Source organism: Callospermophilus lateralis, chromosome 2 (genome assembly GCF_048772815.1).
Source record: "Callospermophilus lateralis isolate mCalLat2 chromosome 2, mCalLat2.hap1, whole genome shotgun sequence".
Taxonomy (NCBI): domain Eukaryota; kingdom Metazoa; phylum Chordata; class Mammalia; order Rodentia; family Sciuridae; genus Callospermophilus; species Callospermophilus lateralis.
This window is the reverse complement of record NC_135306.1, coordinates 207,272,968-207,284,823: the sequence shown is the minus strand read 5'-3', so window position 1 is coordinate 207,284,823 and position 11,856 is coordinate 207,272,968. Positions and strand designations below refer to the sequence as shown.

Genomic DNA, 11,856 nt, shown 5'->3' with positions numbered 1-11,856 from the left:
GTCCAGAGGCAGCCCTTCCACTGTCTGCATGAGCTCAGTTGTCTCGTGTCCTCAGTGGGACTCGTCTTAGGACTTCACAGCCCTCCTCTTTGGGGTTCAGCCTCTGTAGGCCACCACAGGCCCCTGTGTGCCTGTCCTCCTGTTGCTGGGTCCGTGGGCACCAGGCTCTTTGAGCCCAACCTGGGTCTTTGGAGCTGGGTGCTTAGTACAGAACTTGGTTGATCCTCACTGTCTGCAGCGTCCTGAATGGTTTTCTTGAACCTGGTCACAGGGAGAGTCTCTCCAAGTCCTTGGTCCCCTGGAGCTGTCCTTGGTCTCCACGATGTACTAGGAATCAGTGTGTGGGCGCTGCTTGCTCATCTGCCCGGCGGTCGGCACCTGACTGTTCTGTTCCGTCACCATGTGGCGGCCCCAGCCGTGGGCTGGGCCTGCTGCTCGGGCCTCCAGGGGGTCACCTTGGTGCCCACCACCCCCCTGGGCTCCACTTTCCCCAGGACATCGGCTTGGTTCTTTGGCTGCACATTCTCTGATTGCTAGGGAAGCTGGACACCTAGACAGGAGGGAGACGGTGGCCCACGCAGAGTGGCCAGATGATATCTCCTCGAGGGGCTGATCAACGTCCCCTTAGTGTGGCACTTGTGGCTGATTGACATCCCCCAGGTGGCACTTGGGCCAAGCCGAGTCCTGTGGTGCCTCAGCACTGGGGCCACGCCGCCCACGCCCTGGGAGCACCTTTGTTTTTGTCGGCATGAGGTGACCTCCAGCAGGTCCAGGCCCTTCACCAGGGCCCATGGGGAGGGCGTGGGTTTTTCCTCCAATTGAGGGACAAGGGGACTGCATCGTCCCCGCCCCGGGGTTGGCTCCTGGGCCAGGCCAGGGCTGACCTCAGCCCCTGTTCCCAGACCCTGAGCTGCGCCACACCAGGGCTGCAGGGGAAGGCGGGCACAGTGCATGTGGCAGCCCGGCGGGGCTGGGCCCCAGCTGACCCCGTGGGACACGGGCAGCGGCATCTCCATACTGGTCCAGCCTGGCGTTTCTGGGTTTCTGTGGGTGTTCGCCACGGCCAGCGAGGGAGGGCCAGAGCGTGGCCTGGAGGAAAAGCACCCCCTGCAGGCCCTCGCGAACTGTTGGCCATGTCCACGCGGGAACCGGCCTTGGGTCTTCCCCGTAGCCATGTCTTTAAAATGTCACCTTTTCCTTCAGAGCATGGTCAAGATCTTCTCTGGCCGGAAACCCATGCTCTACAGCTTCCAGACGTCTCTGCCTCGCCTGCCTGTCCCAGCCGTGGAGGACACCGTCAGCAGGGTGGGTGTGGCCGGCCGTCCTGGGGTCAGGGGTGCGTCAGGTTCTGAGTCAGGTGGCGTCACCTGCTCTGATTGGCTCGCAGCACTGTGCCCTGTGGGGCCGTTGGCATCGGGTCTGCTGTGAGGTTGAGTCTTGAGATGTTTCAGGGAAGGTTTCACGTTTCATAGAGAAACTACGGGGCGGGGGGGGGGGCGGCTGTTTCCTTCAGCAGCTTCACTGAGATGCAATTTACTTATTTAAAAAGACGTTTTTAGCTGTAGATGGACACGATGCCTTTATTTTATTTATTTATTTTATGGGGTGCTGAGGATGAAACCCAGTGCCTCACGTGTGCCAGGCGAGCGCTCTGCCCCTGCGCCCCGCCACGGCCCGAGATACAGCGTACATCCGTACAGCTTCCCCCGTGCAGTTCCGAGGTTTTGGAGTCTCACGTAACTGTCTCAAACGTAGCATGTGTATGTTGCACGTGTGTGTGTGTGTGTGTGTGTGTGTGTGCACGCACACTTGTGAGACACGAGTCTCTGTCTTCTCCTTCTGGAGTGTGGCTTCGGTGACTTGGTTGTGTTCACCTCTGTCTGTAGCCAAACTCTCTCGTGGTCTCAGATGACCCTAAGCAATGACTCCCGCTGCCCTCCCCCAGCCCTAGTGGCCTCTGTCCCTCTTTCTGCCTCTGCCTCTGCTATTCAGGACATTGCACATAAGTGCCGTCTTACAGGGTGTGCCTTCCTCGGCCTGGCTCAGTCCACTGAGATGTGACTTCTTTCTGTGTCCTGGAGATAGAGCCCAGGGCCTTGCGCACACTAGGCAAGCGCTGCCCCTGCTGCCCCCAGCCCAGCCCAGTGACCTCAGGTCCATCCATGCGTGGCCTGCGGGTGTGTGTTCCTTCTTTGGCTGAAGAGTGTTCCTTGGTGTGGCAGACGGCAGCTCGCCCTCCGTGGACGGTCGTCTGAGCGGTTGCCGCCACTTGGTTGTGGCACATGATTCTGCTGAGTGTCCACGGACAGCCTGTTGTTTTCCGGTTGCTGCTGGCCTGAGGTTATGTCCAGGAGAGGAGGAGTGTCCTCTGCTGATGGAGGGTAGCTCTACATAGACGGCTGCACGGCTTAAACCCTCACCAGCGTCTATGAGGGCTCCGATTTTTCTTGTCTTAAGCTGGAAACTTCTGGGAGTCAGGTTTGGACACTGGTTCAGTGACTTAGTCCCTATTTTCGGCAGGTCCCTTCCCATCTGTGCTCTCCTGAGTCCTCCCCTGTGTGGGGGCTGAGGCCACCCCACCGCAGCACCCTTTGGTGGAGGGGCCCAGGGCTCTGCAGGCCGGCGGTTGCCGAGCCCCCCTGCCCTGCGTGACTCAGGCTCTGCCGCACGGCGCGGTTGCTGTCTCACCAAAGCACTTGGAATAAGCCTCCAGATGGGAGCAGCCGGCCCTTTTCAGAGGCAGGCCCTGCCCTCCAGCGCTCAGCTGGGCCCTGCGTTCCCAAGGCTGTTCTGGCCCCAGTGGGACAGTCGGGAAGTGAGCTGCTCACGTAGGTGCAGGGGGAGTGCCCGAGTGCCCTGCTCCCCGGTGCCCCTCCGTCCAGCGTCTGCTCTGTTAAAGCAGTGCCTGTTGGGTGTCTGTGCGCTGAGACCCTGACCCTGGAGCGTGGCCTGGGCCTGTCACAGTGGAGACAGCGCTGTCCTGTCACCTGCCTGGCTCTCCCCCATCTCACGGGCACCACCCCAGGTCATCATGGCGTAGGTGGAAACAGACCTTTGATGACAGGCCAAGTCATGGACAAGGGACTCTCCTGAGATCTCTGTTCGCCAAGCGGTGACCTTGACGCTGTAGAAGTGACCCTGGTGGACTGGTGGTGATTCAGGATTTGGGGCACTTTTTAAGCTACTGAAGGATGAAAGGGTTTTAAGTGTTTAGTTGTCCTTAACCCCCAGCATCCTTCACCACCGGATTACAGGGTGGGCCACTGTCGGGTGGGACAGTGTCTGTGGGTGCTGAGGAAGCGCTCCTTGGGTGACATCGGGTTAACTTTGGGGGCTGGGGGAAGGTTTTACAGTCTTTTGAACACAGTGTGACTGCTGTAGGCACCGGGGGGAGGGGGGCACCAGGCCTAGATGCCCAAGTGTAACTGACCGATGTTTCCTTCGCTAACCAGTATCTGGAATCCGTGAGGCCTCTCATGAAGGACGGGGACTTCCAGCGCATGACAGCACTTGCCCAAGATTTTGCTGTCAACCTTGGACCAAAATTACAGTGGTACTTGAAGTTGAAATCCTGGTGGGCCACAAATTATGTAAGTATTTATGTACATAATGTTTATTTTCTTTTTCTTTTTTTCTTTTTTGGTACCAAGGATCGAACCCAGGAGTACTTAACCACTGAGCCATCTCTCCAGCTCTTCTTTGTATTTTGTCTGGAGATAGGGTCTCACTGAGTTGCTCAGGGCCTTGCTAAGTTGCTGAGGCTGGCTTTGAACTTGGATCCTCCTACCTTAGCTTCCAGAGCCACTGGGATTATAGGCGTGTGCCACTGTACCCAGCTCCCAGCCCTTTTTATTTTAAGACAGGATCTAATTTGCTTAGCGTCTCATTAAGTTGCTGAGGTTGGCCTCAACCTTGCGATCCTCCTACCTCAGCCTCCTGGGTTGCTGGGTTTACTGGTGTGTGCCACCACACCTGGCAACATAACATTAACTTGATGAAGTTTTTCCATATGAAAATACAGATTTAGGGGCCAGGGGTGACAGAGTTGAAGTCACAGTATAGACTAACCGGGCTCACCCCGGAGGACCTGAGCGCAGATGTGGTGATGGTTTGGCCTCAGAGCAGGTGTGTGGAGGAGGGACGGAGCTGTTCCTCCTGCAGCATCGGGGCGCGCTGCCCGGCCACCTGCTCCTCCCCCCTGGTGGGGTTCCTTTGACCCCTGGAGCTTCTCCTCGCAGCCCTCGGGTCAGGGCTGGGAGGCGGCTGGGTCCCCCCAGCTCCCGGTCCATTGGCGTCTGCTCCAGGGTGGCGTCTTGGCAGTCTGCGCCAGGACCCGCTGAGCTTCCTCGTAGATGGGGAGGCCAGGGGAGACATTTGGGGATGAAGCAGGGGGCACAGCCCAGGCTTTGAGGACCACTCATGTGCAAGAGGAGGTGTCAGAAGTGACCCAGGAGGAGCAGGGGACGGTGCCAGTCAGGCGTTGTGGCTGGGTGGGCCACTGTCGGGTGGGACAGTGTCTGTGGGTGCTGAGGAAGCGCTCCTTGGGTGACATCGGGTCGTTAATTTTAGAGAACAAGATAACGCACAGGCCTCTAGTCCAGGGCCGTGGCTTTGACCGGTGCCAAGTCAGAACCAGGGAGGGAACCTAGACTGCGCCACGTCCCCAGCCCTTTCCTTTCTGTTTTGAGACAGGGTCTCGCTCAGTTGCTGGGGGCCTTGCTAAGCTGCCCAGGCTGGCCTTGAATCCTCCTGCCTCAGCCTCCCAACCTGCCGGGCTCTGGGCGTGAGCTCTGCACTTGGCGAGATGCGGGCTCTTCCGGGATACCCGGGGAGGGGGAAGCCATCTGTGGGGCAGTTTGGGATCTTATCTCCTGGTGCTGGGTGGGATGCAGCGTCTCTGCCTGGACAGTGCTGGCTACTCAGAGCAGGTCAGCAGGCCGTTGCCACTTGTGTTTTCACATCTGAGAGATGGAGGTGACCCACCTCCTGGCTGGGTCTCAACTTGAGACAGTGCGGTTCCCACTGTCCTGCCGTCTCTTGGTTTAGGGGCTCCACGCTCTGGAGTGGCCCCGGGAGACATTGAAGTCTGCCAGCGAGCACCATGGGCGTCCAGGGCCGTGGCTCCTGCTCAGCCTGTGGCTGTCCCTGTTTTATTGCCAGGTGAGCGACTGGTGGGAGGAGTATATTTACCTGCGAGGACGGGGACCGCTGATGGTGAACAGCAACTACTACGCCATGGTGAGTCCGCCAGCCGGCTGCCGTCCATGGGGTTGTGGGGCAGCATGCGTCCTGCACAGGTGACCTCGTCAGGGCTCTGCTGGGTGCTGGGTGAGCTCAGGAGCTGCACCCCTGCTCCTGTTTCCCCCACCCAAGGCTTCACCCCCTGGGGACCCCAGGCCTGCTTTCCACCCCGAGGACCACGTGAGCATCCGTTTGTATGGGAGGTTGCTCAAGGTGCTGAGCTGCTGCAGAGAAGTCTGGATTGCAAATACAGGCTTCCCGCGAGCAGGACTTCCGTGCCCCGTACCAGTGCCGCTGTTGCATAACTCAGCTCGATGACATCTGCCTCACTCGCCTTCCGGGCTCATGTCCCTGCCTGCACCTGGCCTCAGCCCGTGGCTTGGCTGAGAGCTTGCACCAGGTGCTGACCTGGGCCCTCTTCCGAGCGAAGGCAGCTGCTGAGGAGCCGGGGCCGAGCTTTCCTGCCGCAGCCTTTGCCTGTGGACGTGAGGAGGACTGTCCCAGGGCCCCTTGGTTTGGCTCCAGGCCTCTGTTCGGTGACCGGCTGCACGTTCCTCCTCCTTCCCTTTCTGTTCTTCGCTTCCTTTATTTCCTCCCTCTCTTCCTTATCGCTGTCTCTGTCATTTGCTTTTTCTTTTCATTTGTTTCTTTTGAAACGTTTCCTTTCTCTCCTTTTCCTGACTGAGGAGCAGAAGTGCCGGCGGAGCCTCGTGCTCTCTCCCCAGTCTCCCCCACGCGGGCTTCCTGCAGTGCCAGGCCGCGCTCAGCAGTGCCCAGCTGGTCCTCTGCCCTTCCATCTGTGGAGAAGGGAGTCCGCCTCGCAGGCGAGCTGGCCACGCCCTAGACATGACCCTTCCAACCTCGGGTTCCTTCTCCTTCGGGGAAACTTCCCGATTGTCTGGCTGCTCCTGGCTGAGTCAGCTGGGCTCTGCTTTTCTTCCTGTGCATTCCGCAAGGACATAGGGACAAAATAATGCGTCCAGGGGTGCTCAGGGGCTCGTGAGCAAAATAAAGCCGGCCAGAGCAGGCGGTGCCACCGTGAGTCCCAGGTGGAGCAGGTGTGGTTGGGCCCTCGAGGCCGAGGTGGAGCTGACCCTCTCTTTGCCGTCGCCTCCCCCTCAGGAGATGGTGTACTTCACCCCGACTCACATCCAGGCCGCGAGAGCGGGCAACACCATCCACGCCATCCTGCTGTACCGCCGCAAGCTGGACCGGGAGGAGATCAAGCCGGTGAGTGGACCGACTGCCTCAGGAAGGTCCCCTGGCAGGGCTGGGGCTGGGCTCAGAGGCAGGGCGCTTCCCTGGCGTGTGTGAGGCACTGGATCTGGCCCTCAGCATAAAAAGGAATGAGTGAGTGAGTGAATGAATGGTGTCACGTCCATCCACAACTAAGAAGGGAAAAAGGCCCTTAGCCGAGCACAGCAGCACACATCTGTGACACCACGACTCAGGAGGCTGAGGCAGGATGACCACAAGGTCCCGGTCAGTCTGGGCAACTTGGTGAGACCCTGTCTCAAATTTCACAAAGGGCCCGGGCTGGGCACTGTAGTGTGCCACTGTGCTCCCAGTGGCTGGGGAGACTGAGATAGGAGGATGATGAGTTCAGGGCCAGCCTCAGCAGCTCAGCGAGACTCTGTCTCCAAATGAAATATAGAAGACAATCTGGGGGCGCGGCTCGGCGGTAAAGCACCTCTGGTTCCATCCCAGTGCAGACCATAGCAGTGAACACACAAAACGAAGGGTCCCGGCCCGTTGGGCATGTTTCGAGGGCAGGGTCTGGCGAGTCCCTTGCACCCCTGCACCATCACCACGGTCGGACAGAGTCTGCACGTCACCGGCAGTGCCCCCTGCTCCTTCCTGACCTGCTCTCCGTCCTTCCGATTCATTATGGTCACCAGGGCTCTGTGCGGAGGGAGAGGAGGTCTGCACTCCTTTTATCTGTCTTTTTTCGCCCTCGTGGGGTCGATATCTGGGGGCTTCTCTCTTGGACGCCCTGAGAGGCTCCATCTCTCGTACCTGAGTGCTGGGTTTTGCCCTGTTGGCTTCTGAAGGGACTGACGCTGCGCGAGCTGCTCAGGAGAGACCGTGTCCTCCCTAGATGTCCTTTGGCTTGAGTGTCAGAGTGGACGGACGGGTTTGGATGTGTTATTGCGAGGTAGCCGCAGGAGGTTGTGCCCCGGCCTGTGCAGGATGCCCCCTGCGGCCCCCGCCCCGGGGACGACGGGAAGACACTGGGCGAACCCAGGGTGGACCCAGAACACGGCCCTGGTCACCTGTGTGGTCTCGACAGGCTCCTTTAAAACCTCCTGTGGCATGTTTGCTTGTTTGTTTGAAAAACGCTTTTGTTGCAGATCCGTCTCCTGGGCTCCACGGTCCCCCTGTGCTCTGCGCAGTGGGAGCGGTTGTTCAACACTGCCCGGATCCCCGGGGAGGAGACAGGTGAGTGGGGCCTGCCAGCTCCCTTTGGGAACCAGAAGTTGCCACCTCTGGCTTGGATTAGGAGAGGGCCAGGAGGAGGGCCAGGGCCCCACCGGGGGGCAGGGCCTTTCCCGAGAGTTGGGCCTCGCAGTCCGCGAGGCGGGGCAGTGGGCCTGCTCCCAGGTTCTGGTCTCTGGCGAGGGCCGTCTCCTCAAGCGCCATTTCTAGGTCTTCCTTGGGCTTCCTCGGGCCCCGCTGCAGGTGTGTGTGGGGCTTGTTGCTGTGTGGATTGTGCTGCTGGGGAGCTGCACCGCGGGTGGGCATCTACCACCAGCTGCTGGGTAGCGCGGAATCTTCTGTCCCCGACAGGACGCCTTGATTGTGACGGGGAGGGTCAGCCGCCTGGGCAGTGCTCACACTGTGCTGTGTGGGAGACTCCATTCCCCAGCCATGCAGGTGGGGAGGTGCAGGTGGGGGGACATGGGTGCCCGAGGAGCAGGCCCGTGAGACCCCAGCAGGCTATCGTCCTGCCCGAGCCTCACAACAGCCCGTGTGCGTGCAAGCTCTGAGTGCCCGGCCACCCAGGGCTGGTGTGCCCTGGGTGCCACGGGGCCTTAGTTTCCCTGTACAAAGCTGAGCCACTCACACTCCCCGGGGCGGTGTGCAATCTCCAGGAGGAGGGGTCGCGTGCATGGCTTTTGTGCAAAGGGACAGAGCCGGGTGGGTTTTGGTATCAGCAGGGGTCTGGGCCAGCCCTCTCGATACCCAGGCTCGACTGTTGCAGCTTACCTTAGGCCCCTTCATTCTGGGTTTTTTCCCCCTTCAGTAACTTTTTAGGTGAAGAATGGAATTTTCACCAAAATGTAGAAAGAAGACAAATCACTATTGACACCGTGCCAGACTCACTGTTGACATTTTCGGGGTTTTTGGTGCTGGGGAGCCAACCCAGGGCCTCCCCCGTGCCGGGTGGGTGCTCTGCCCCAAGCTGCCTCCCAGCCCCTCATGGTTGACAGTTTGGGGAACTTTGTGAGGACCCAGGACATCGCAGGTCCCTCGCGCTCTCTCTCCCACCCGCGGACTGCTGCGATCCGTGCCTTCCTCTGGGAGTGGCTTGCCCAGCCCGCAGGGAGGGTCCCTGGGAATGGACCTGCTGGGCTGGACGGCGGGCGTCTCCAGCCTCATTGGCGTTGACAGGTTGCCCTCCCAGCGGTTTTGCCCACGTCCCCCGCAGGCTCGGATCCTCTCGTCCTTCTCCTGCCGACACCAGGCTCCAGGGAGAGCAGCTGGCCGTGCTGACTGCTCGCTTCTTCCTCCGAGCTCTGTGCGCGGCGGGGGCACTAGGGATCGAACCCAGGGCATTTACCACTGAGCTGCACCCCAGCCTCCAGAACTTTTTATTTATTGTGAGGCAGGGTCTTGCTAAGAGGTTGGCCCTGATCCTCCTTCCTCAGCCTCCGAGTCTCTGGGATCACAGGCATGCACCCCCCCACCAGCCCTTGGTCGTTTTTATTCCTGTGTCTCATGCACTTTAAAAAGAAAAAAAAAAAGAATGGCAGAGGCTGGGGTTGTGGCTCAGGGGTAGAGCGCTCACCCAGCACGTGCGAGGCCCTGGGTTCCATCCTCAGCACCACATAAAAATAAATAAGTAAAATAAAGATATCGTGCCCAACTACACCTAAAAAACAGATATTAAAAAAGAATGGGTGGCATGTCTCACTCTTCGTGCCAAGTGGGGGTCTTGGCATAACGTGCAGCCACTTGGGGAAGCCGATGCACCGTCCCCGTCCCCAGTCACCTCTTCTTTCTAGAGCACTAGGTCTCCATCTTTCATAGTGAGTACGTTAGTATTAAAACTTGGGTGACACTGGTTCATGGGTCCCTGCTCTGGGACTCCTGTCTCTAGGGGCCCTTCTCTCCTCCTTCACAAGCATCTGTCTTTGCTGTGTTTATCTGTGGCTCTCCAGGTGCCTGGATTCGGCTCCCACGTGTGGTGTGAGCTGTGGCTCCGACTTTGCTCTCCACGTGGCTGGCCGCGGTCAGGCCTCACGTGGGGAGGGCAGCGCCCACAGCGGTGCTGCCTCGGGCGTGTGTGCGGCTGACTCTGGGCCTCGTTCAGTCTTTCCTCCTTCCTTCCCTAGCGGTCTTGTCCAGACGTCAGCCTGCCGCTGCCCGCGGCTGTCTTGTTGGAATGGCCTTGGAAGGTGGAATGGGGTGGCGGAGAGTCGCCCCTACCCCGTCTGCCCACCTGCCGCAGTCCTGGTTTCCTCCTCTGTCTGGGTCTTTTTTTAAAAATGGTTTCGTAAACTCTTGTGCTTTCTCCTGTGGGGTCCTGCGTGTCTTTGGCTGGAGTTGCTCCTGGGTTCCTTGTTCTGTTTTGTGGGGCACAGGATTGAACCCCAGGGATACTTAACCACTAAGCCACATCCCCAGCCTTTTTTTTTTTTTTTTTTTTTTTAGTATGTATGAGAGACAGGGTCTCCCTGAGTTGCTTAGGGTCCCACTAAGTTGCTGAGGCTGGCTCGAAACTCACGATCCTCCTGCCTCAGCCTCCCGAGCTGCTGGGATTCCAGGCTGCCCCACCGCGCCTGGCAAGGTTCCTCGTTCTGTTCCTTTTGAGTATATTTTCGAACTGTTGCTCCTGCCTGCTGTGTTCTGGGGTTGCCATTACAGATACCACAGAGGTGGCGGCTGAAACTACACAAATTTGTCCTCAGCCGGCTGGAGCCAGGATCCCGTGCCGCAGGCCGGTTCCTCCCAAGGCCTCTCCAGGGCTGGCAAATGGCGGCCTCTCCCTGTGCCCTCTCACGGTCCCTGTGTGTCTTACAGGGACCCCATTCCCATTGGCTTGGGGTCACTGTGGTGGCCTCGTTGTACCTTCATCGCCTCTTTAAAGCAGCTGTCTCCCAGGCCGTCCAGTCTGAGACCTTGGCGGCCTGGCGGCAGCCGAGGAAACAAATGTAGGGTCCTGGACGGAGCTCCCGCCTGGCAGGAGCCTTGCTCCTTTGGACCGCGGCAGGCAGTTGGCTTGGGCTTCTTCGTGGCCGACCGTAGCTGCAGACGGCAGGGTTTCCGTCCCCTCCCGGACCTTCTCTTCTCTTGGTGTTTCGCTGCCCCTGCGGGTCTCGGGTGGACCTGGACAGCTGCGGTGCCGCGTGTCCTGTCTCTGCTGCGAGGGGTCTGCTCCCTGTAGCTGGTGGAAACCCTTCGGCCAGTTCAGGGGGCTTCCCTGTCCCTGGTGCCAGAAACCCCTTCAGAACGTGCCCGTGGGGCAGGTGCTGGGGCTCTCTCCAGACTCTGATGTCCCTTCCTGGGGGGCCCTGGCCATGTCTCAGGTGAGGTTGGCCACCTCTCCTGGCACTTGCCCTGTTGTTGATGGCGGGTTCACCCCGTCCTCCCCGCCAGTCCCTGTGGCCCCTCAGCTGTGACCATGTGTCCCCCTGAGCGGGCCCTGAGTGGGCTTGAGGCCCAGCCACAGAAGGACGAAGTACGCGGCTTTGGGGACGCGTCACTGCGCTCCTGGATGAGGAAGCTGAGCCTGGGGAGGCCGGGCAGTTTGCCTAGAGCCACACCCCAGCGGGGTGCCAGGCTCTGGGTGTCCCCTGCTCGAGGCTTGCAGAAGCCACCGCCTGGGCTCCGTCACCTGGGAGGAGCCGTGCAGCCGGGCACCGCTGGCGGGGTCGGGTGGCGCAGCTGCTGCCCTGACCCGTACTCCGGTCCCCCCGTCCCGTGCCCGTCCAGACACCATCCAGCACGTCAAGGACAGCAGGCACATCGTGGTGTACCACCGCGGCCGCTACTTCAAGGTCTGGCTCTACCACAGCGGGAGGCTGCTGACGCCCCGGGAGCTGGAGCAGCAGATGCAGAGGGTCCTGGACGACCCGTCAGAGCCGCAGCCCGGGGAGGCCAAGCTGGCCGCGCTCACCGCGGCGGACAGGTGTGTGGCCCTCGCGCTGCCCCGTGCTCTTCCTCACCCGGGTCTGCTCCGTGGGGGCTGTGGTGGCACCTTAGTGGGACCGAGCCGTAGTGGCTCTGCCTTGCTCCATGGTGGCAGGCTCCACTCCCAGCTGGTGGCCACGGGCGCAGCTGGACTCTGTAGGGTCTTCTGCTTCCAGAATTTACTTAGGATGTTTCCCGGGGAGGGTGGGGGGGGCCGGGCAGCGCGGCATGTGTGTGCCCTGCCAGACATGAGGCTTGGGT

General features: G+C 60.1%; 1 protein-coding gene across 8 annotated transcripts in view; it reads left to right on the top strand.

Moving 5' to 3' along the window:
- Cpt1a (carnitine palmitoyltransferase 1A) overlaps positions 1-11,856 on the top strand; it is a 49,567-nt gene that overhangs the window by 20,679 nt on the left and 17,032 nt on the right. For all 8 annotated transcript variants that reach the window (XM_076847733.2, XM_076847739.2, XM_076847737.2 and 5 more), the window contains exons 5-10: positions 1,204-1,305; positions 3,453-3,590; positions 5,161-5,238; positions 6,364-6,471; positions 7,593-7,680; positions 11,398-11,593. In XM_076847733.2, coding sequence (XP_076703848.2) covers positions 1,204-1,305; positions 3,453-3,590; positions 5,161-5,238; positions 6,364-6,471; positions 7,593-7,680; positions 11,398-11,593 — 710 coding nt within the window. The remainder of the gene's footprint in view (positions 1-1,203; positions 1,306-3,452; positions 3,591-5,160; positions 5,239-6,363; positions 6,472-7,592; positions 7,681-11,397; positions 11,594-11,856) is intronic.